Source organism: Pristiophorus japonicus, chromosome 10 (genome assembly GCF_044704955.1).
Source record: "Pristiophorus japonicus isolate sPriJap1 chromosome 10, sPriJap1.hap1, whole genome shotgun sequence".
Lineage (NCBI taxonomy): Eukaryota > Metazoa > Chordata > Chondrichthyes > Pristiophoridae > Pristiophorus > Pristiophorus japonicus.
In genome coordinates, this window is record NC_091986.1 from 216,247,002 (window position 1) to 216,272,004 (window position 25,003).

Genomic DNA, 25,003 nt, shown 5'->3' on the forward strand with positions numbered 1-25,003 from the left:
TGAAGTGAAATTGGACAGCTCCCAGCAGGCACCAGCTCACGAATACAAAAATGATCCTAATCCGGCAATCTTAGAGACTACATGGAACAAAGCAGGAAAAGATTAAAGATGCTGTAGGTTGGGGCCGAGTCACATTGTTGGGCCGAGTAGCGGGATCTTTACTCTACAACTAAGCAATTTACATCTAAACTGAGTGCTTAACGCAAACACTAGGTGCGTCAAATGGAAGTCTTCTGTTCTCCAGAACTTGGCATCCCTCGGTGAGCACCAAAAGAAGTAAAACAAAATACACATTTTTGAGGGGAATGAAAGAGCAGAGGAACGTGAGGTGCATATTCATAAATCCTTGGCAGGGCAAGTTTAAAAAAAAAATCATTCATGGTATATGGGCATTGAAAGATAAAGCAGTTAATCCAGTTCTGGATGAGCAGAAATTTTCTCCAATTAAATATTGGGAAGACTGATACCATTGTCTTGGGTCCCCATCATAAATTGTGCTCCCTCGCCATCTGCTGCTGAAATCCTCATCCATGCCTTTGTTACCTCTAGACTTGGCTGGGCTCCCACAGTCTACCCTAGGAGGTGATCCAAAATTTGGTTGCGCATGTCCTAACTCGTACCAAGTCCCGCTCACCTATCACCCCTGTGCTCGCTGACCTATAATGGCTCCCGGTTAAGCAATGCCTCGATTTCAAAATTCTCATCCTTATTTTCAATCCCTCCACGGCCTCGTCCCTCCCAATCTCTGTAATCTCCTCCAGCCTCTCAACCCTGCAATTGGACTTATACTTGACGAGGACTCATTTGCAGGGCTAGGGGGAAAAAGCTGAGGTGTGGGACTAAATTGGATAGCTCTTTCAGTGGTGGCACAGGCACGACAGGCCAAATGGCCTCCTTTTGTGCTGTATGATTCCATGATTCTACAATTCCTTTTGCTACTCCAGGCATTGTAAATGGCTAGGATGAGACTAGTACTTCAGCGCACGTGGCTTCATTCCTTCTAGGAGCACAGTTGAGACTGGTATTCTCTTTCTTTCGGCTCCTTAATTGAACCTTTATTTTGTATTGGCATATAAACACGAGAGAGGAGATAATAACCTCACATTGCTTAAAAAGGGGCCTTTTAAAAATGCACCACGCCGTCCATTAGACTGCCCTCAACATTTTAAATGATAAAATCTGACCAGGTAGCTGGGTCTTTTCTGATTAAGAAATTTCACCAGCAGGCAACAGGCCATCACTTGTGGTCACCACGGAAACCCAAAAATGGAAATTCCAGCTTTGCTGAAACCATGTGTTATTTTCCACAATAAAAGGAGCTTTATTCAATCTTTAGATTACCTTTAAAGATCTTTGCATCATCGCACAGGTGTAGGCTAAAGTAGGTGTCCAGAAGATGGGAACCGTTCTTGTTAACTATATTTCGCGCTGCAATACTTCGCAGATGTCGAAGCCGTCGCTGAAACAATAAATGTTTAAAGAAAATTTAGACGCCTAAATCTATTCTTTCTGTGCAAGACATTTTCTGTTCCTGTAATGTTATTTTGTTTGCTTATGCTTTTTATATTCAATAACTTTAGATTTTAGAAACATCAGATTCAGTCCACAAAAAGGATTTGATAACTCAATATGCATGTGAACATCCTATTATTTGCAATTTTTTTTTTTTTAAAAACATGTGCTTGACCAATGGTACAATTTTCCCCCACCTCTGCAACCAATGTCAACTTGAAGTACTTCAAAGTCAGATGCAAGTTAAATAATCCAAACTGTTGTCACTAGATATCGATGTGCAGGACAGAAAGAAAACACACAAACCAATATAGATTTAAAAAAATTATATATTGCATTTATATAGAACCTTTCATGTCCTCAGGACATCCCAAAGTGCTTCACAGCCAATAAAGCACTTCTGAAGTGTAATCACTGTTTTAATGTAGGAAGTGTGACAGCAAGGTCCCACAAACAATGAGATAATGACCTGATAATCTGTTTAGTGATGTTAGTTGAGGGATAAATATTAGCCCAGGACACCAGAGAGAACTCATCTGCTCTTCTTCAAATATCTTTGCATCCACCCGAGACAGACAGGGCCTCGGTTTAACATCTCATCCGAAAGGTGGCATCTCCGACAGTGCAGCATTCCTCAGTACTGCACTGCAATGCCAGCCGAGATCATGGGCTCAAGTCTCTGGAGTGGGACTTCAATGACGTCCAATAATTGGCTTCTTGTGTTACTCTTGATTAAATCATATCAAATTGCTCCCGCCACTGATGACCGAACTATAACCACCCAAACTTCATTGTATTATTAAACAGCTCAGACGAATCTAGTCACAGCTCTAGGGAACACACGATGCAGTTACTCTTTACTGAAGTCCTTGTGACAATAAGGACTGTCCCAGTAGTTTGCCTCGTTCAATAGAAAACATAGAAACATAGAAAATAGGTGGAGTAGGCCATTCGGCCCTTTGAGCCTGCACCACCATTCAATAAGATCATGGCTGATCCTTCCCTCAGTACCCCTTTCCTGCTTTCTCTCCATGCCCCTTGATCCCCTTAGCCATAAGGGCCATATCTAACTCCCTCTTGAATATATCCAATGAACTGGCATCAACAACACTACGGCAGGGAATTCCACAGGTTAACAACTCAGTGAAGAAATTTTTCCTCATCTCAGTCCTAAATGGCCTGCCCTTTATCCTAAGACTGTGTCCCTGGGAGAGAGAAATTTGTACATGAGCTACACAGCACACATCCCGGCATTGTAATGATGAAAGCCATCGCCAGGTCTCATGTATGGTGGCCAGGAATTGACTCTGAGCTGGAATCATGTGTGCATCAGTGCAACGCTTGCATGCAGCTCAGCAAAGCACCAGCGGAATCACCGCCGAGTCTGTGGTCGTGGCCGTCCAAACCATGGTCCAGGATCCACATAGACTTTGCAGGTCCCTTCCTGGGGAAGATGTTTTTAGTTATGGTGGTTGCATATTCGAAGTGGATAGAGTGTATAATCATGTCATCCAGCACATCCACAGCTACCATTGAGAATGTCTGTCATATACGCGACACATGGTCTGCCTGACATCATTGTTAGCGACAACGGATCGTGCTTCACCAGTCAGGAGTTTCCAGAGTACATGAAACTCAATGGTATTAAACATGTAAGGTCAGCACCGTTCAAACCTGCATCCAATGGACAAGCAGAACGTGCTGTCCAAATCATAAAGCAGAGTACATACAATAAGCAGTGACTGCACTTCACAAAGTACTTCGTTGGCTGTAAAGTGCTTTGGGACATCCTGAGGTCATGAAAGGAGTCATATAAATACAAGTCTTTGTTCTTTCTTTCGATCACTCAATCTGCCATGGGACATCTTGCCAAAGCTAAATATAGATCAATAGATGAAAGCATTCTGAACTAACTGGCGCTTCTGATGCATGAAAAGAAGAAATATTTAAAAATCACCAACAAGTTTGACTGCAGCAGATAGACAAGTTATCGCTTCAATCCTTGCTGAGATTTCAAGCGACACATTACAAGACTATTACGCAAGTCATCAAAGTGATCTGCAGCTCGGAAAACCCAAAAACTTTATAAATAAAAAGTAGCCCACACAAGCTTCCTTCCTTATTCAGTGACATCTCATGTTTGCAGCTCAGACTTGCAGAAAAATATACATTTGTCTGAGGTTGACGGGACGTGTGCAGAGTTTTGAAATTTTACAGACCAGACTTCTACCTGTAGGTGTAGCTCACTGGAGGTCCTGCAATGTCAGAAACTCAGCAACAAGCAGTACAAAACTAACCTGAGTTTTTTCAATTGACCACACCATTTCTCAGAAGAATATTTAGCAACAGGAAAAGGCCTATAAACCGAGCACAAATCTTAACCTGTTTGTTTATATTACTGTACCAGGAGTTTGGATTTGATAAAATTGAGACCATTTATAGGCTCTATGCACCCTGTGCAGATTTACAGTGGTGAATTAAGAGAATGGTCGCCTGGTTGCTACCTATTTTTCCCACTGCTGTCCTAGAAGCAAGAATGTGTGCCTGTCTCAGTATGACAGCAAAACAGGACTTAGAATAAACATGTCCACGTGGGCAGAGCGAGACTCAGTTTCTGCCACTTCTTTAAAAAATAGACTTACATTTATATAGCGTCTTTTATGACCTCATGTCGTCCTTCATGACCTCATGACGTCCCAAAGCGGTTACAACCAAAAAAAGCTTTTGTTTAGTAACTATTGTAATATAGAAAATGCGGCAGCCGACTTGTGCACAGCAAGCTCACGCAAACAGCAATGAGGTAATAATCTGTTTGTGATGTTGGTTGAGAGATAAATATTGGCCAGGATATCGGGGAGAAATCCACTGTTGTTCTTCGATAAGCATCATAGAATTTTTAATTTTTTTAACGTTCACCTGAAAGGGCAGACGGAGCCCCGGCTTGATATTTCATCTGAAAGACAGCACCTCTGACAGTGCAGCACTCCTTCAGTCCTGCATTGGATTCTCAGCCTGGAAAATTTTGTGCTCAAGTCTTGAACTCCGACTCAGAGGCAATTGTACCATCAACTGAGCCATGGCTGGCACTTCTGGCAACGGTGTTCGAGTCCAACCAAGATGAAAGTCTCTGCTTAATCAGTTTTAATCCCGTTCTAAGTGCCTGTGAGACCACAGCATGAAAAACATGTTTGCACCAATTTAGCAACAATTGGTAATCTCACTCAGACATTTACATGATTAGCAAGAACCCAATTGGATTAACCAGACATACAATTTGTTTGAAATGAATAAATTGGCTCGATGGCAGAAGTCTTTCATACTCAAAAGATGGCAACCATCCAGGAAAACACAGGAATTATTAGATGAAAAGGCCAAGGTTCATCTAATTCCCCTTCTACCATCCTGGTAGTCGATGACAATGATAATGAAGCTGTTGACCAATCAATCTCTATCAGAGTCGACAAGAGCCAGACATGAGGCGAGGAAAACCTCCAATGGTGGAGAGCTTTGGGAACCACAGGTCCACAGTCACTGTCCCTCCTGAGCACGCTACACTAACCACTTCATGTCTCAAATTACACAAACTATACTCCAAAATGTTATTTTCTGAAAGAAATCCAGCTAATTTGCATTCAAATGAATCAATACCATCTTTCACCATATCCCGAGGGAGCCTGTACCACTGATTGACCACTAAATCACTAAAATATTGTTTCTGCAGATTAGTTTTGAAATTAACTTTACTCACAATGGACGTCAAATTCACAGGTCTGCAGTTTCCTGGGTTACATTTGCTCCCTTCTTTATGCAACCATAGAAGAGCTATCCTATAGAAGTAGAGGCATTCGGAGGACAACATGATTACCCATGTCAAACATTGCATAGAGGCCCGGGGGCAGTACGGGCCAGCCCACACTGCGATGTGTGTGCGCACTAGGTCCGTGCAGCAGAGCTGGTCTCCAGTCGTCTTGGGTAACCCTTGCCACTGGACCAAGACCTCGCTCTGTCAAGCCCGTGTGGTGGCTGGTATGCAACGGCCACCACACATTAAAAAAATCCACGCACAGGCATCTTCCACCCTTCAGGATGTAGTTCGGATCCTTCATTCGAAACACCTGTGAACTCATCCTTTTTTGGTGTGGAAGTCAGTCATCCTCGTTTCAAGGGACTGCCGATGATGATGGAGTTTCAGGAGGACAAGGAGCAACAAAGCACAGCAAATCAAGAGAGGAAAGGACACTCAATGCAGTCGAGATCCAGCTCTTATCACCAGAAAAAAAAAGAAGTCAAATCAAACCTTGTTTACACTCATCTTAATGCCCTAGTTGTATTTTTTTTATATAACACTATCAAACAGCACATACACTGTTTTCCTTGTAATTAACTTGGCAAATACAGTCACCACACCAAAAAAAGGTTGCACTGATTGATGTTGAACTATGATTTTATATCCCAAAACTGGAAGGGTTGTTAACAAATGAGACTTGTCTACAATAGAATAGCACATCCTGAATGAAAATGATCAGGATGCACCAAGGATTAAACTAGAATCAGGATTCAAATGGCAAATTCCTCTCCATAGAGGCTGCCTGACCTGCTGAGATTTTCAGCATTTTCTGTTTTTATTTCAAATTGCAAACCTGGTCTACAGCAAGCAATTATAGCCAAACAATTAGATAAATGAGGAAATATTTTTGTGGTGCAAAGTAGATTTTCTTTCAAGTTTTGTTTACATCTACTTCATCATAAGTAGTCCCTCGAAACGAGGATGACTTGCTTCCACGCCAAAAAAGGGTGAGTTCACAGGTGTTTCAATGAAGGACCTAACATTCCAGATCCCGAACTACATCCTGAAGGGTGGAAGATGCCTGTGCGTGGATTTTTTTAACGTGGGGTGACCGTTGCACACCAGCCACCTCACGGGCTTGACAGAGCTAGGTCTTGATCCAGTGGCAAGCTCTGCTGCACGGACCGAGTGCGCACATATCACAGTGTGGGCTGGCCCGTGCTGCCCCTGGGCCCTCGCCTCTTCTGGCCCCGAACTCGCGCCTCTCCTGGGCCCCAATCACGTCCCTCTGCAACCTCTCGCCGCTCCTTCGCCCCGACCTCGCTGCCCCTGCTGTACATGCCCACACTCCAATGAGGGACCTGGACCTTGATGACGTCGCTCTTCGCTGCCGTCGCCCTGATGACATCTACATGGTAACATTAATGAATGACATTTTGTACTCTTCTGTATCCCCTTAGCCAGGATTTCTTGTGCAGACAGAAATACTGGCCTGGTCAAAATGTTTCAATATGAAAAAAAATCTACGGGATACTTCAGATTAAGGTTCAAGTTCCAGTCCAGAGACTTGAGCACAAAACTCTCGGCTGACACTCCTGTGCAGGACTGAAGGAGTGCTGTCAAAGTTGCCGTCTTTCGGATGAGACGTTAGACTGAGGCCCCGTCTGCTCTCTCAGGTGCACACAAATGATCCCACGGCACTATTTCAAAAAAGAGTAGGGGAGGTATTCCCAGTGTCCTGGGGCCAATATTTATCCCTCAACCATCATCACAAACAGATTATCTGGTCATTAGCACATTACTGTTTGTGAAAGCTTGCTGTGCACAAAATGGCTGCCGTGTTTCCTGTATTACAACAGTGACGACACTCCAAAAGTGCTTCATTGGCTCCAAGTGCTTTGGGGCATCTTGAGGTTGCACTATACAAGTGCAAGCCTTTCTTTTCACCATAGAAAATTACATCACAGAAGGAGGCCGGTGGTCCATCGTGCACGTGCTGTTTCGTTACTAGAGCCATTCAAAACTTATCCCACTGCCCCGTGCTCTCCCTACAGCCATGTACCTACCTCTGATTGAAATATTTATCCAATTTTCCCTGAAAACGATGCAACAGTCTGTCTCAACAACTTCCTCCAACAAAACATTCCATGCCCCAACAAGCCTCTGCATAAAGAAATTTCTCCCAACCGCATGCTCAGCGATATGTTTAAAGTTGATGAACATCTTGAATGACTCCCCAATCAGAGGAAATCAGAGGAAATAATTTGAATTCTTTTTCCAGATGTGGGTAACATTGCCAATGCTATTTATATTGCCTATCCCTCTGTGCCCCATTGGAGGTGCCATCATTTGGCTGAGACAATAAACAGGAACACTACGAGAAGAGGAGAGATTCCCCCCCGCCTCCCCCCAGCATCCCAGCTAACATTTATCCCTCAACCAGCACAGATTATCTGGGAAGTAAAGGTAGAAATTGGGGAGGTTCTGGCCATAATCTTCCAATCCTCCTTCGATGCAGGGGTGGTGCCAGAGGACTGGAGATTGAAAGGTTGCATTAGAGGGAGCAGCGTGCGGCGGTAAGGTCCTGGCCTGCAAGACCATCAGCAGGCTGGGGCCATTGGAGGGAGCAGCGTGTGGCGGCATACCACTGCAGGGAGCAGCGCATGCTGCTGCAGGAGGGCGACGGCTGCAAGGTCAGGTCGCCGACTGCAGTGCAGGAAGGCGCAGCGGGAGGGGCGAAGGAGCGGCAAAAGTCCGTAGAGGGAAGTGACCGGGGCACAGGAGAGACGAGTGTCTGGGACCCAGAAGGGGCAAGGGCCCAGGGGCAGCACAGGCCAGCCCACACTGCTAAATGTGTGCGTGCTCAGTCCATGCAGGAGAGCTGATCTTCAGTCGTCTTGGTTAACCCTTGCCACTGGATCAAGACCTAGCTCTGTCAAGCCCGTGTGGTGGCTGGTGTGCAACAGCCACCACATGTTAAAAATATCCAAACACAGGCATCTTCCACCCTCCAAGATGTAGTTCGGGATCTGGAATATTAGGTCCTTCATTGAAACACCTGTGAACTCATCCCTTTTTGACGTGGAAGCAAGTCATCCTCGCTTCGAGGGACTGATGACGATGACGATGACGATGATTTGCAAATGTTACACACTTGTTCAAAAAAGGGTGCAAGGATAAACCCAGCAACTACAGGCCAGTCAGTTTAACATCAGTAGTGGGGAAGCTTTTAGAAACAATAATTTGGGTCAAAATTAACAGTGACTTGGACAAGTGTGGATTAATTAAGGAAAGCCAACATGGATTGAGTTTTTGGATGAGGTAACAGAGAGGGTTCATGAGGGCAATGCAGTTAATGTGGTGAACATGGATTTTCTAAAGGCATTCGACAAAGTGCCACATAATAGGCTTGCCAGCGAAGTTGAAGCTCATGGAATTAAAGAACAGCGGCAGCAGAGCTCTGAAATTTGCTAAGTGACAGGAGGAAAGTACAGTGGTACGCCCCAGGGAACCACTGCTAGGACCAGGCCTTTTCTTGATATATGCATCCCTTTCTCCAACTTCTGTTAGCAACCCTGCTATCATATTTGACCCTGAAATGAGTTTTCGACCACATATCCTCAGCATAACTAAGGCAGTCTATTTCCAGCTCTAACATTGCCCGTCTCCGCCCTTGCCTCAGCTCCGCCCTGAAGCCCTCATCCGTGCCTTTATTACCTCTAGACTTGATTATTGCAACGCAATCCAGGCTGGCCTCCCACATTCTACCCTACATAAACGAGAGATGATCTAAAACTCGGCTGCCCATGTTCTAACTCGCACCAAGTCCCATTCACCCATCACCCTTATGCTTGCTGACCTACATTGGCTTCTGGTTAAGCAACACCTCGATTTCAAAATTCTCTTCCTTATTTTTAAAATACCTCCACTGCCTCACCCCTCCCTATGTCTGTAATGTCCTCTAACCTCACAACCCCGAGAGATGACTGCGCTCTTCACCTTCCCTGATTAAAATCGCTCAACCTTTGTTGGCCATGCCTTCTGTTGCCTAAGCCCCAAACTCTGGAACTCCCAGCCTAAACCTCTCAACCTCTCTCTCCTCTTCAAGACACTCCTTAAAACATAAAACATATGTTTTTCACTTGTGCTAATTTCTACTTATGCGGCTCGGTGTCAAATTTTTTTTTAATCGCATAATACTCCTGTGAAGCACCTGTGAAATCACACAAAAACATAAGAAATAGGAGCAGGAGTCGGCCATTTGGTCCCTCGAGCCTGCTCCGCCATTTAATATCACGGCTGATCTGATCATGGACTCAGCTCCGCTTCCCATAACCCTTATCGCTCAAACATCTGTCTATTTCCGCCTTAAATATATTCAATGACCCAGCCTCCACAGCTCTCGGATAGAGAATACCACAGATTTACAACCCTCAGAAGAAATTTCTCCTCCTCAGTTTTAAATGAGTGGCCCCTTATTCTGAGACTATGCCCCCTAGTTTTAGTTTGCCCGAGGAGTGGAAATATCCTCTCTGCATCCACCTAGTCGATCCCCTCATTACCTTATATGTTTCGATACAATCACCACTCATTCGAACTTCAATATGTATCGGCCTAACTTAGTAAAGCTATCTTCACAAGTCAACCCCCTCATCCCTGGAATCAACCTCGTGAACCTTCTCTGAAGAGCCTCCGCTAGTACATCCTTCCTTAAATACGGAGAACAAAACTGTACGCAGTGCTCCAGATGGGGCCTCACCAATACCTTATACAGTTGTAGCAGGACTTATCTGCTTTTATACTCTATCCCCTTTGCAATAAAGGCCAACATTCCATTTGCCTTATTGATCACTTGCTGTACCTGCATACTAACTTTTTGTGCTTCATGCACAAAGACTCCCAGGTCTCTCTGCACTGTAGCACTTTGCAATTTTTCTCCATTTAAATTATAATTTGCTTTTTTATTTTTCTGCCAAAGTGGATAACCTCACATTTTCTCACATTATACTCCATCTGTCAAAGTTTTGCCCACTCACTTAGCCTTTTGCAGATTTTTTGTGTCCTCCTCACAATTTGCTTTCCCACCCATCTTTGTATCATCAGCAAACTTGGCAACATTACACTCGGTCCCCTCATCCAAGTCATGAATATAGATTGTGAATAGTTGAGGCCCCAGCACCAATCCCCGCGGCACCTCAACCAGAGAATGAACCATTTATTCCAACTCTGTTAGTTCGCCAATCCTCTATCCATGCTAATATATTACCCCCAACCCTTGTGCAGTAACCTCTTATGTGGCACCTTATTGAATGCCTTATGGAAATCCAAATAAACCACATCCACTGGTTCCCCCTTATCCACCCTGCTCATTACATCCTCAAAGAACTCCAGCAAATTTGTCAAACATAATTTGTCATGTTTGTAACTACAATGTAACACCACTGTATTACTGTATACACTCAACTTAGATGCACACCTTGACCACAGGGGGTGAACTTGTGGGAGACACTCCTTACCTGATCACACAGATATATAAAAGGAGGTCCCACGCAGGGTCATCACTTCTGGAGTCCTGTAATAAAGAGTTAAGGTCACAGAGTGGCCTTGTCCCGAGAATGTGCCTCGTGTGGTTTCATGCTGTAGAGTAAGGACTTTACAATTTCCCTTACATAAAACCATGCTGATTCTGCTTGATTGAATTATGCTTTTCCAAATGGCCCGCTACTGCTTCCTTAATAATGGACTCCAGCATTTTCCCAAAGACACATGTTCGGCTAACTGGTCTCGTTTTCTCCTTTTTGTCTGCCACCTTTTTTAAATCGGGGAGTTAGATTTGCGGTTTTCCAATCCACTGGGACCGCTCCAAAATCCAGGGAATTTTGGTAGATTACAATCAATGCATCCACTATCTCTGCAATCACTTCTTTTAAGACCCAGGGATATAAGCCATCAGGTCCCAGGGACTTGTCCACCTTTAGTCCCACTATTTTACAGAGTATTACTTCTTCAGTGATTGCATTAAGTTCCTCCCTCCCTATAGCCCCTTGATTATCCACTATTGGGATGTTTATAGTATCTTCTACCGTGAAGACTGATACAAAATATTTGTTCAACGTCTCTGCCATTTCCCTGTGCTGCATTATTAATTCCCCAGTCTCATCCTCTAGGGGACCAACATTTACTTTAGCCACTCTTTTTTCTTTTTTATATAACCTGTGGAAACTCTGTTTTTATATTCCGTGCTAGTTTACTTTCAAAATCTATCTTCCCTCTCTATCATTTTTTTTAGTCATTCTTTGCTGACTTTTAAAAGTTTCCTTATCCTCTGGCCTCCCAATAGTCTTGGCCACATTGTATGCCTTTGTTTTCAATTTGATACCATCCCTTATTTCCTTCGTTAGCCACGGATGGTTATCCCTTCTCTTACAGTCTTTCCTGCTCATTGGGATATATTTTTGTTGCAAGCTATGAAATATCTCCTTAAATGTCTGTCACTGCTCATCAATCGTCCCATACTTTAATCTATTTTCCCAGACCACTTTAGCCAACTCTGTCTTCATATCTTTGTAGTCTCCTTTATTTAAGCTTAGGACACTGGTTTAAGATCCAACTTTCTCACCCTCCAACTGAAATTGAAATTCAACCATATTATGGTCACTCATTCCTAGAGGATCCTTTACGAGGAAATCATTTATTAATCCTGTCTCATTACACAGTATCAGATCTAAGATAGCCTGCTCCCTGGTTGGTTCCGCAACGTACTGTTCAAGGAAACTGTCCCGGATACACTATGAACTCTTCAAGACTACCCTGGCCAATTTGCTTTGTCCAATCAATGTGAAGGTTAAAATCACCCATGATTATTGCCGTTCCTTTATTACAAGCCTCCATTATTTCTTGATTTATACTCTGTCCAACAGAGTAACTACTGTTCGGGAGTCTATACACGACGCCCACCAGCAACTTTTCCTCTTATTATTCTTTATCTCCAACCAAACTGATTCAACATCTTGATCTTCTCAGCCACTATCTTTTCTCACTAACGCACTGATCTCATCCTTTATTAACAGGGCTACCCCACCTCCTTTTCCTTTCTGTCTGTCCTTCCGAATTGTGAAATACCCCTGAATATTTAGTTCCCAGCCTTGGTCACCTTGCAACCACGTCCATGTAATGGCGATCAGATCATACTCATTTGTATCTATTTGTGCCATCAACTCATTTATTTTGTTATGAATGCGATGTGCATTCAGATAAAGAGCTTTTAAAATGTTTTTTAACCATTTTTTCCAAAGCGCCTTTCCACACAGTAGAAATATAAAATTCCCTCCGCAAAAGTCTGTTAACACTTGAAAAATTAGAGCTTTCTAGACCAAGATAGATTTTTATTGGGTAAGGTTATCGAGGGATTTGGGAGTGAAGATGAGTAAATGGAGTTGAGGTACAGATCAGCCATGATCGAATTTAATAGTGGAGCAGGCTCGAGGGGCTGAATGGCCTACTCCTGATCTTAAATCAGGACAAGGCAAATTTGCGTCAGTGCATCGGTAATGCTGTAAGCTACGGGTTTGAGGTTCCACAGCTTCAGGAGCTTATGACTCTGCACCGAGTGGTAGAAGTGTGCAGATACAAGCATGACAGTGCACTACAGGATGATGTCCAGACAACATGCACAGCAAATTACATTGGTACAACATAAACAACATCTCAAAGCTATAAACTGCTGGGAGGCCATTCCACCTCCATTAAAATTCCACAGAGTTCATTAAATATAAAACAATGAAGGAGAAAAATTTAAATTATCTTAACTGAGAAAAATGCAATGGCGGCTTTCCTGTCAAGATACTGTTTCAGCTCGTTGTGGATAATTGTGAGGTTATCCATTTTGGGGGCAAAAACATAAAGGCAGAATATTATCTGAATGGCAGTAGATTAGGAAAAGGAGTGGTGCAACGAGACCTGGGGGTCATGGTTCATCAGTCATTGAAAGTTGGCAAACAAGTACAGAAGGCGGTGAAGGCGGCAAATGGCATGTTGGCCTTCATAGCGAGAGGATTTGAGTATGGGAGCAGGGAAGTCTTACTGCAGTTGTACAGGGCCTTGGTGAGGCCTCACCTGGAATATTGTGTTCAGTTTTGGTCTCCTAATCGGAGGAAGGACGTTCTTGCTATTGAGAGAGTGCCACGAAGATTCACCAGACTGATTCCCGGGATGGCGGGACTGACATATATGAGGAGAGACTGGATCAACTGGGCCTTTATACACTGGAGTTTAGAAGGATGAGAGGGGATCTCATAGAAACTTACAAGATTCTGACAGGACTGGACAGGTTAGATGCGGGAAGAATGTTCCCTATGATGGGGAAATCCAGAACCGGGGACACAGTCTAAGATAAGGGGTAGGCCATTTAGGACTGAGATGAGGAGAAACTTCTTCACTCAGAGAGTTGTTAACCTGTGGAATTCCCTACCGCAGAGAGTTGTTGATTCCAGTTCATTGGATATATTCAAGAGGGAGTTAGATATGGCACTTACGGCTAAAGGGATCAAGGGGTATGGAGAGAAAGCAGGAATGGGGTACTGAGGGAAGGATCAGCCATGATCTTATTGAATGGTGGTGCAGGTTTGAAGGGCCGAATGGCCTACTCCTGCACCTATTTTCTATGTTTCTATGTTTTTCTGGTTGGGATCCGGTTTAAAAACTGATAGACTCGTCACTAAAGTGCCCTTTAATGTTTTTGTCCAGGCTCCAAATGCGCACAAGGGTTATGTTTCTGCAGAGTGCTGAAGACAGCATTATAAAAGTAAACAGAGTAAAGTGCAGAACTGAAAGTATATTTCAGTTTTCCTGGAAACCAAAATCTTATTTATTTGAAGAGATGTCGTACCATCCTCAAAGAGGGAAACAAGCAGTTCCTCACGAATTTTAGTTTGTTTAGAAGACACAGCAGCTCACCCAGGATAGCGGGCTTCAAAGTTATTTTTTTGGGTGATGGGCGTAAAGTAGATTTAACATCCTACAAATATGAAACACCACTGATGTAGAACTGAGCGTGTTTTGACAAGTCAATATACTATCTGCCAGCAGCAGACTTGCCAAAAGATTACAATTGACTTGCAAAAATGTGATATCCCTTCTGTGCTGGCAATAACTACTGATGCTCCCGCACCTACCCAAAAGATGTACGACTCCTTCAAAACTTGCACCTTCAACACCGTAAGAATTACCACATTCCTACACCCCTATGTGTTACTCCAATATGCTTCGAAGTTGATTGTTGTAATAACTGTAGCCTTCCCAGTGTCGCCCATGGGGATAGAAACAGTCCTTGCTCCCAACAGGAGGGCACATGACCATAACTGGCAACTCTACTTAATGACACGGACAGGTCATAGAATCTTACCGCACAGGAGGCTGCCATTCGGCCCATCGTGCTTGTGCCAGCTCAGACAGCTATCGAAATGGTCCCACTCAACAATAGCTTGTATTTATATAGTGCCTTAAACATAGTGAAACATCCCAAGACAAACAAATTTGACACTGAGCTGCACAGGAGAAATCAGTGCAGGTGACCAAAAGCTTGGTCAAATAGGTAGGTTTTAAGGAGCATCTTAAAGGAGCAAAGAGAGGTAGAGAGGTGGAGAGGTGGAGAGGTGGAGAGGCGGAGAGGCGGAGAGGCGGAGAGGCGGAGAGGCGGAGAGGCGGAGAGGCGGAGTTCCAGAGCTTGAGGCCGAGGCATCAGAAGGCACGGCCACCAATGGCTGAGCGATTCTAAATCAGGGATGCTCAAGACGGCAGAATTAGAGGAGTGCAGACAATTCGGGGTGAGGGGCGGGTTTGGGACTGGAGGAGATTACAGAGATAGGGAGGAGCCAGGGCCATGGAGGGATCAGAAAATAAGGATGATAATTTTGAAAACTATGCATTGCTTAACTGGGAATCAATGTAGGTCAGCGAGGACAGGAGGTGATGGGTGAACGGGACTTGGTGCGAGTTGGGACATGGGCAGCCGAGTTTTGGATGACTTCAAGTTTACAGTGTAGAATGTGGGAGGCCAGCCAGGAGTGCGTTGGAATAGTCAAATCTAGAAGTAACAAAGGCGCGGATGATGGCTTCAGCAACAGATGTGCTGAGGCAAGAGCGGAGATGGGCGATCGTAGTTATGTCGCGGATATTTAGTCGGAAGCTCATTTCAGGGTTAAATATTACACCAAGGTTGAGAACAGTGTTGTTCAGCCTCAAACCGATGTTCGGGAGAAGAATGGAGTCAGTACTGGGAATGGAGTTTGTGGCAGGGACCTGCGGGACACCACAGGTAAGGATGCGGGGGCAGGAAGAGAAGCCGTTGCAAGTGATTCTCTGGCTAAGATTCGATAGATGAGAATGAAACCAGGCAAGTGCAGTCCCACTTAGCTGGACAACTGTGGAGAGGCTTTGGAGAATGATGGAATGGTCAACCTTGTCAACAGGTGCAGACAAGTCAAGAAGGACGAGGAGGGATCATTTACCTTTGTCACAGACACAAAGGATGTAATTTGCGACTTTGACGAGAGCCGTTTTGGTACTGTGGCAGGGACGGAAACCCGATTGGAGGGATTCAAACATGGAGTTGTGGGAAAGATGGGCATGGATTTGGAAGGCGACAACACATTCAAGGACTTGAGTGCAAAAGGAAGTTGGAAATGAGGTGGTAGGGAGCAGCGTGCGGCAGCCCAGACCGGAAATCGGCATGGTGCTGGCCTGCAAGACCATCAGCAGGTCGAGGCCATTCGAGGGAGCAGCACGTGCTGCTGCAGGAGGGCGACGGCTGACTGCAATGTGGGCAGGAACAGCAGGAGTGGAGAGGTCGGGGCGAAGGAGCGGCAAGAGTTCGTAGAACTATGTGATCGGGGCCCAGGAGAGGCGAGGGCCCCAGAGGCAGCACGGACCAGCCCACACTGCGATATGTGTGCGCACGAGGTCCGTGCAGCAGAACTGGTCTCCAATTGTCTTGGTTAGTCATTGCCACTGGACCAAGACCTAGCTCTGTCAAGCCCGTATGGCGGCTGGTGTGCAACGGCCACCACATTTAAGAACATAAGAAATAGAAACAGGAGTAGGCCATATGGCCCCTCGAGCCTGCTCCGCCATTCAATAAGATCATGGCTGATCTGATCATGGACTGAGCTCCACTTCCCCGCCCGCTCCCCCTAAAAAAAAAAAGGGGCCACTGTACAGCAAAATTCTAAAGGGTCAAAGTGTAATAAAAATTCAAGCCTAAAAGCTCGGTGCCTCAATGCGAGGAGTATTGAGTGGGAGAGAGCTCAGATGAACAGGACCCCAAGAAAGAATGCAAAAGGCAGGAGGCAACAGAGCAGAGTAGCACTGGGGTAAGTGTAAACCACAAGGTGATAGGAAGGGACAATATGTATGAATATAAAGGGGCTGCAGGATGGGTCAAAACTAAAAATCATGGTTTAAAAACTAGTATTAAAACACTACCTAAACGCACGCAGCATTCGAAATAAAGTAAATGAGTTGACGGCACAAATCATTACAAATGGGTATGATTTGGTGGCCATTACAGAAACGTGGTTGCAGGGTAGCCAAGACTGGGAATTAAACATACAGGGGTATCTACAATTTGGAAAGATAGACAAGAAGGGAAAGAAGATGAGGTAGTTCTGTTAATAAAGGATGATATCAGGGCAATTTTGAGAGATGATATTGGCTCTAATGAACAAAATGTTGAATCATTGTGGGTGGAGATTAGAGATAGTAAGGGGAAAAAGTCACTGGTGGGCGTAGTTTTAGGCCCCCAAATAATAACTTCACAGTGGGGCGGGCAATAATCAAGGGAATAATGGAGGCATGTGAAAAAGGAACGGCAGTAATCATGGGGGATTTTAACCTACATATCGATTGGTCAAATCAAATCGCACGGCGTAGCCTTGAGGAGGAATTCATAGAATGCATACGGGATTGTTTCTTAGAACAGTATGTTACAGAACCTACAAGGGAGCAAGCTATCTTAGATCTGGTCCTGTGTAATGAGACAGGAATAATAAACGATCTCCGAGTAAAAGATCCTCTTGGAATGAGTGATCACAGTATGGTTGAATTTGTAACACAGATTGAGGGTGAGGAAGTAGTGTCTCAAACGAGCGTACTATGCTTAAACAAAGGGGACTACAGTGGGATGAGGGCAGAGTAGGCTAAAGTAGACAGACTAAACAGTGGCACAATTGAGGAACAGTGGAGGACTTTTAAGGAGCTCTTTCATAGTGCTCAACAAAAATATATTCCAGTGAAAAAGGGCGGTAAGAGAAGGGATAACCAGCCGTGGATAACCAAGGAAATAAAGGAGAGTATCAAATTAAAAACCAATGCGTATAAGGTGGCCAAGGTTTGTAGGAAACTAGAAGATTGGGAAAATTTTAAACGACAGCAAAGAATGACTAAGAAAGCAATAAAGAAAGGAAAGATAGATTACGAAAGTAAACTTGCACAAAACATAAAAAGATAGTAAATGCTTTTACAGATATATAAAACTGAAAAGAGTGACTAAAGTAAATGTTGGTCCCTTAGAAGATGAGAAGGGGGATTTAATAATGGGAAATGTGGAAATGGCTGAGACCTTAAACAATTATTTTGCTTCGGTCTTCACAGTGGAAGACACAAAAACCATGCCAAAAATTGCTGGTCACGGTAATGTGGGAAGGGAGGACCTTGAGATAATGACTATCACTAGGGAGGTAGTGCTGGACAGGCTAATGGGACTCAAGGTAGACAAGTCCCCTGGTCCTGATGAAATGTATCCCAGGGTATTAAAAGAGATGGCTGAAGTTATAGCAGATGCATTCGTTATAATCTACCAAAATTCTCTGGACTCTGGGGAGGTACCAGCGGATTAGAAAGCAGCTAATGTAACGCCTCTGTTTAAAAAAGGGGGCAGATAAAAGGCAGGTAACTATAGGCCGGTTAGTTTAACATCTGTAGTGGGGAAAATGCTTGAAGCTATCATTAAGGAAGAAATAGCGGGACATCTAGATAGGAATAGTGCAATCGAGCAGACGCAGCATGGATTCATGAAGGGGAAATCATGTTTAACTAATTTACTGGAATTCTTTGAGGATAGAACTAGCATGATGGATAGAGGTGTACCGATGGATGTGGTGTATTTAGATTTCCAAAAGGCATTCGATAAGGTGCCACACAAAAGGATACTGCAGAAGATAAAGGTACACGGAGTCAGAGGAAATATATTAGCATGGATAGAGAATTGGCTGGCTAACAGAAAGCAGAGAGTCGGGATAAATGGGTCCTTTTCGGGTTGGAAATCGGTGGTTAGTGGAGTGCCACGTGGATCGGTGCTGGGACCACAAATCTTTACAATATACACCGATGACCTGGAAGAGGGGACAGAGTGTAGTGGAACAAAATTTGCAGATGACACAAAGATTAGTGGGAAAGCGGGTTGTGTAGAGGACACAGAGAGGCTGCAAAGAGATTTAGATAGGTTAAGCGAATGGGCTAAGGTTTGGCAGATGGAAAACAATGTCGGAAAATGTGAGGTCATCCACCTTAGGGAAAAAAAAAAACAGTAAAAGGGAATATTATTTGAATGGGGAGAAATTACAACATGCTGCGGTGCAGAGGGACCTGGGAGTCCTTGTGCATGAAACTCTTTTGGAATCTCCGACAGTGGTCCACTGGAGTGTCAGCTTATATTTTTGTACTCAGTGTCTGGAGTGAGATTTGAACACACAACCTTTTGACTCAGAAGCAAGGGTGCTACCAATTGAGCCATCACTGACACCCTTCCTTGTGCATGAAACTCTTTTAGGGAGTTAACGGAAAAAAAACATTAAACCGTGCCCCCCGATCTGGGGGAAACACCAACATTTACAATGCCATTTTTTTTCCCCAAAAAGTTAGTTTGCAGGTGCAGCAGGTAATCAGGAAGGCGAATGGAATGTTGGCCTTCATTGCAAGAGGGATGGAGTACAAAAGCAGGGAGGTCCTGCTGCAACTGTACAGGGTACAGGTGAGGCCGCACCTGGAATACTGTGTGCAGTTTTGGTCACCTAACTTAAGGAAGGATATACTGGCTTTGGAGGGGGTACGGAGACGATTCACTCGGCTGATTCCGGAGATGAGGGGGGTTACCTTATGATGACAGATTGAGTAGACTGGGTCTTTACTCGTTGGAGTTCAGAAGGATGAGGGGTGATCTTATAGAAACATTTAAAATAATGAAAGGGATAGACAAGATGGAGGCAGAGAGATTGTTTCCATTGGTCGGGGAGACTAGAACTTGGGGGCTCAGCCTCAAAATACGGGGGAGCCAATTTAAAACCTAGTTGAGAAGGAATTTCTTCTCCCAGAGGGCTGTAAATCTGTGGAATTCTCTGCCCAAGGAAGCAGTTGAGGCGAGCTCATTGAATGTATTCAAATCACAGATAGATAGATTTTTAACCAATAAGGAAATTAAGGGTTATGGGGAGTGGGCGGGTAAGTGGAGCGGGCGGATAAGTGGAGCTGAGTCCACGGCCAGATCAGCCATGATCTTGTTGAATGGCGGAACAGGCTCGAGGGGCTACATGGCCTACTCCTGTTCCTAATTCTTATGTTCTTATGACGCGTTTAGACAGGTTAGATGCAGGAAGAATGTTCCCAATGTTGGGGAAGTCCAGAACCAGGGGTCACAGTCTAAGGATAAGGGGCAAGCCATTTAGGACCGAGATGACGAGAAACTTCTTCACCCAGAGTGGTGAACCTGTGGAATTCTCTACCACAGAAAGTTGTTGAGGCCAATTCACGAAACATATTCAAAAAGGAGTTAGATGTCGTCCTTACTACTAGGGGAATCACGGGGTATGGCGAGAAAGCAGGAATGGGGTACTGAAGTTGGATGTTCAGCCATGAACTCATTGAATGGCAGTGCAGGCTCGAAGGGCCGAATGGCCTACTCCTGCAACTATTTTCTATGTTTCTATAACCCCTTGTCTTTTTAGAAACTGTCTATTTCTGTCTTAAATTTATTCAATGTCCCAGCTTCCACAGCTCTCTGAGGCAGTGAATTCCACAGATGTATAACCCTCTGGGAGAAGAAATTTCTCCTCGTCTCTGTTTTAAATGGGTGGCCCCTTATTCTAAGATCGTGCCCTCTCGTATAGATATGGCCCTTATGGCTTAGGGGATCAAGGGGTATGGAGAGAAAGCAGGAAAGGGGAACTGAGGGAATGATCAGCCATTAAATGGTGGTGCAGGCTTGAAGGACCGAATGACCTATTCCTACACCTATTTTCTATGTTTCTATGTTCTAGTCTCCCCCATCAGTGGAAACATCCTCTCTGCATCCACCTTGTCAAGCCCCCTCATAATCTTATACATTTCGATAAGATCACCTCTCATTCATCTGAATTCCAATGAGTAGAGGCCCAACCTACTCAACCTTTCCTCATACATCAACCCCTTCATCCCCAGAATCAACCTCGTGAACCTTCTCTGAATGCCTCCAAAGCAAGTATATCCTTTCATAAATATGGAAACAAAAACTGCACTCAGTATTCCAGGTCGCACCAATACCTTATATAGCTGTAGCAAGGCTTCCCTGCTTTTATACTCCATCCTCTTTGCAATCAAGGCCAAGATACCATTGGCCTTCCTGATCACTTGCTGTACCTTCATACTATCCTTTTGTGTTTCATGCACAAGTACCCCCAGGTCCCGCTGTACTGCAGCACTTTGCAATCTTTCTCCATTGAAATAATAACTTGCTCTTTGATTTTTTTTCTGCCAAAGTGCGTGACCTCACACTTTCCAACATTACACTCCAGCTGCCAAATTTTTGCCTACTCACTTAGCCTGTATATGTCCTTTAGCAGATTTTGCGCATCCTCCTCACACATTGCTTTTCCTCCCATCTTTGTATCGTCAGCAAACTTGGCTACGTTACACTCAGTCCCTTCATCAAAGTCGTTAATGTAGATTGTAAATAGTTGGGGTCCCAGCACTGATCCCTGCGGCACCCCACTAGTTACTGGCTGCCAAAAACATTTTAAAAATCCACGCAAGGGCATCTTCCTCCCCTTCAACAAGTAGTTCGGAACATGGAATATTAGGTCCTTCCTTGAAACATCTGCGAACTCATCCCTTTTTGGCGTGGAAGCAGGTCATCCTCGTTTCGAAGGACTGCCTATGATGGTAGTTTGCAAGGACTGAGGGGTCAAGGGTCTTTTTTTGAATAGAAGCGTAATGGCAGATTTGAGGGAGACAAGGACAATATCAGAGGAGAACCATTATTAATGTCATTTAACACAGGAGCCAGAAAAGGAAGTTGGGTGGTCAGCAGTTTGGTGAGAATTGAGTTGAGGGAGCAAGTGGGTCTCATGGACAAGATGAAATCAGAGAGAAACTGGAGAAAGATTGAGTTCAGAGCGAGGGCAGGGGGGAACCTTGGAGAAAGTTTGGCCCGGTGGACTAGGGGAAGGAAGGGAAGTGGCAGAGACAAATTAAATCCATGAGCTCCTCACACTTGTTGTCGTAGGTGGCGGTGGAGGAGACAGGGGAGAGGAGAGGGGTTTAAGAAGACGGTTAGCAGTGGAGAATAGAAGCCAGGGTTTATCTTTGCATTCCAGAATGAAGCTGGAATCGTGAGAAATTTTGGCAGATGAGAGCGGGGCCCGATAATGCTTTATGTGGTCCAGCCAGATCTGGTGGTGAATGGCTAAACCAGTTGCCCATATTCATTCAAGTCTGTGTCCCTTGGACCCAAGCGAGTGAAGAGGAGGGCCGTACCAGGGGTAACGGCAAGGTGAGAGAGAGTAATTGTTTTCATTGGGACTGGGCATCAAAGGTGGTGGTGAGGGTGCGGTTGAGCAGATTGGTAGCTGCAGAAATTCATGGTGAATGGAGGACCAAAGGCTGAACAGTTGGAAGTTTCCAAGTGCAATTGTGAGAGAGTTTTTTTCCAGGGGTGAACACAGAAGGAAGTATGGTTGGGGAGGGATGTGGGTGCAGAGCAATATGAGGAAGTGGTCAGAGGTGGCCTTATCTGCGATTGACACGATGGGAGTAGCTTGACCACAAGAGATGACAAAGTCGAGGGGCTGGCCGTGAATATGGGTTTGGGAGTTTACATGGAGGTAGAGATTAAGGGAGGATAGGAGGCTAGTGAGCTCAGGGGAGAGAGAGCATGATGAATTGAGATGGAGGTTGAAATCACCGAAAATGGGAAGTTGTTCAGTGCAGAGACTGAGGGAGGAAAGCAGTGAAGATATCTCGGTAACAGCATTTTTTATGGTATTTGGATGGGCGGTAAAGAACGAGAATTTTAAATGAGAGGCTAGAGGGGTGGAATAATGTGAGATGCTCAAAGGAGGAGAAAGTGCCAGAGGAGTAGGGAACAGACTAAGGTGTGATTTGGTGATGAGAGCCACACTGTCACCACGGCGGTCTGAGCGGGGCAAGTGGTGGAAGGTATAGCCAAGCAGGGAGGTTTCATTTAAGTGTAAGGTGTCATCACCCCTCAACCAAGTTTCTGTCTGGGCTATGATGCCGATGCAATCATCCATGATAAGCTCAAGGATGGCAAGGGCCTTGTTTGCAAGTGAATGGACTTTCTCGGGGGAGATGCAGAGCGAGGTCGGTGATGGGTATTCCACTGCCAGCATCCACATGGTCAGCGCTGGGCACGGTGAGTGGGGGTTGTGGGAGAATTGGCAAGATTAGCCCCCAGTGAGTGCACTGAACAGGAAGGTCAGTGAGAAGGTAGGATGGGACAGTTGGGATTGCTGGTCGTAAGGAGGCAGTGACAATTGCCTCGGTGGGCCCTTCGGAGGATGCCAAGTGAGGCACAAAGAGAAGCTGTAGGCTTATCCAAGAGGGAGTCAAGCCTGGGACGGCAGCAGGAGAGTCGGAAGGTCAAAGAGTAATAAAGGGATGGAGAGTAGGGATTTGGGAGGGCAGAGTATCCGAGAGAGGAGAGATGAAAGGAGGCATGATGACAGGAGAGAGCAGTCAAGGAGGGATAGAGGGAAAAGGAAAAGGCAGAGAAAAAGTGGAAAAGTATTGAATGGCCTGGGTCCGGAGCGGCAGCCAAAGTGCGCACGCGAACGGACACGGGAAAAGCTCAGGTTACATCGGCCTACTCTTTTTTCGCCATAACCCTGCAATTTGCACTTTGCAATTATTTCAAATTTACTATTGAATCTGCTGCCACTGAGTCACGGCTGCCAAATACAGGCATAACGTCCGAAACCGAAAACCTCGGGACCAAGGCCATTCCGGTTTTCGGGGAAGAAATCCGATATCCCGAATCCAGAAACCCCGGACTGACTTTCGGGAATTTCCGGATTTTGGAGCATTACATCCGACGGCAACCTCGAGGCCAGGGCGGGCCAGGCATTTTTTTGGATTCATGCTTGGAGAAAGGTTTGTACAGCTTACAAGTCCGGTTTTCAGGAAATATTTCTGGATTCCAGACAACAACTCTTGCAATCTGCACAATGTCCGGTTTTTAGAACTCCGGATTTCGGATATAATGCCTGTACCAATTTTTTGATTTATTTCTCGATTTGTTTTAACAGAAAGACTTGTATTTATATAGCACCTCATTATGGGCCCAAGTTTCCACATGATTTGCGCCTGATTTTTAGGAGCAACTGGTGGAGAACGGACTATCTTAGAAATCGCAATTCTCCACATTTTTTTTTCTGCAGTTCTAGTCAGGTAGAACAGTTCTACTTTGGAACAGAATTTTTTCTTCAAAAGGGGGCGTGTCCGGCCACTGACGCCTGATTTCAAAGTTTCCACAGTGAAAACGTACTCCAAACTAAAGTAGAATGGAGCAAGTGAAGATTTTTGTAGAACTGAAAAAACCTGTTCTACACATTAAAAAATCAGGCGCAGGTTACAAATTAGGCGTCCAGAACGAGGTTGGGGGGGGGGGGGGGGGGGGGGGAGAAAGGGAAGTCATTAAATTCTATAATAAATCCTTATTTATACTTCTACAAATATTATACAAATAAATCCAACCTGAATAAACATTTATAAGCAAAGAAAAGATTAAATAAACCATCTTCCTACCTGTGTGAAGGTGCTTCAGGCAGGCCTTTCGGGACCGAAGGCTGAACGGGCCGGCCCGAGACTTCGGGCAGGGCCTGTCCCCAGCACCAGATTTACAGGTAGGTGGGGTTGGGTTGGGTCGGGTCGGGTCGGGGAGAGAGAGGGGAGGGGAGAGAGGGGGGAGAGAGAGAGAGAGAGAGAGAGAGAGAGAGAGAGAGAGAGAGAGAGAGAGAGAGAGAGAGAGAGAGAGAGAGAGAGAGAGAGGGGGGAGAGAGAGAGAGAGAGAGAAAAAGAGAGAGAGAGAGGGGGGGGGAAGAGGGGAGGGAGAGAGGGGAGGGAGGGAGAGGGGAGGGAGGGAGAGGGAGAGAGAGGGAGGGAGGTCGGTCAGGTCGGATCCAGTCCGGGAGCGGGAGTCGGGTCGGGTCCAGTGGGGGGGGGGGGTCGGGTCGGGGGGGGCGGGAGCGCGGGTCGGGTCGGGTCCAGTCGGGGAGCGGGAACAGGAGCGCGGGTCGGGTCGGGTCCAGTCGGGGAGGCGGGGAGCGGGAATAGGAGCGCGGGTAGGGTAGGGTCGGGTCGGGTCCAGTCGGGGGGGCGGGGAGCGGGAACAGGAGCGCGGGTCGAGTCGGGGAGGCGGGAAGCGGGAACAGGAGCTCG

At 45.3% G+C, this 25,003-nt stretch overlaps 1 protein-coding gene across 2 annotated transcripts in view; it reads right to left on the minus strand.

Annotated features, from left to right (window-relative positions):
- uvrag (UV radiation resistance associated gene) overlaps positions 1-25,003 on the minus strand; it is a 405,878-nt gene that overhangs the window by 362,338 nt on the left and 18,537 nt on the right. For both annotated transcript variants that reach the window (XR_011595706.1, XM_070892559.1), the window contains exon 2: positions 1,342-1,459. Coding sequence is in view for 1 of the 2 variants with exons in the window: in XM_070892559.1 (XP_070748660.1) it covers positions 1,342-1,459 (118 nt within the window). In the remaining variant the exon portion in view is untranslated. The remainder of the gene's footprint in view (positions 1-1,341; positions 1,460-25,003) is intronic.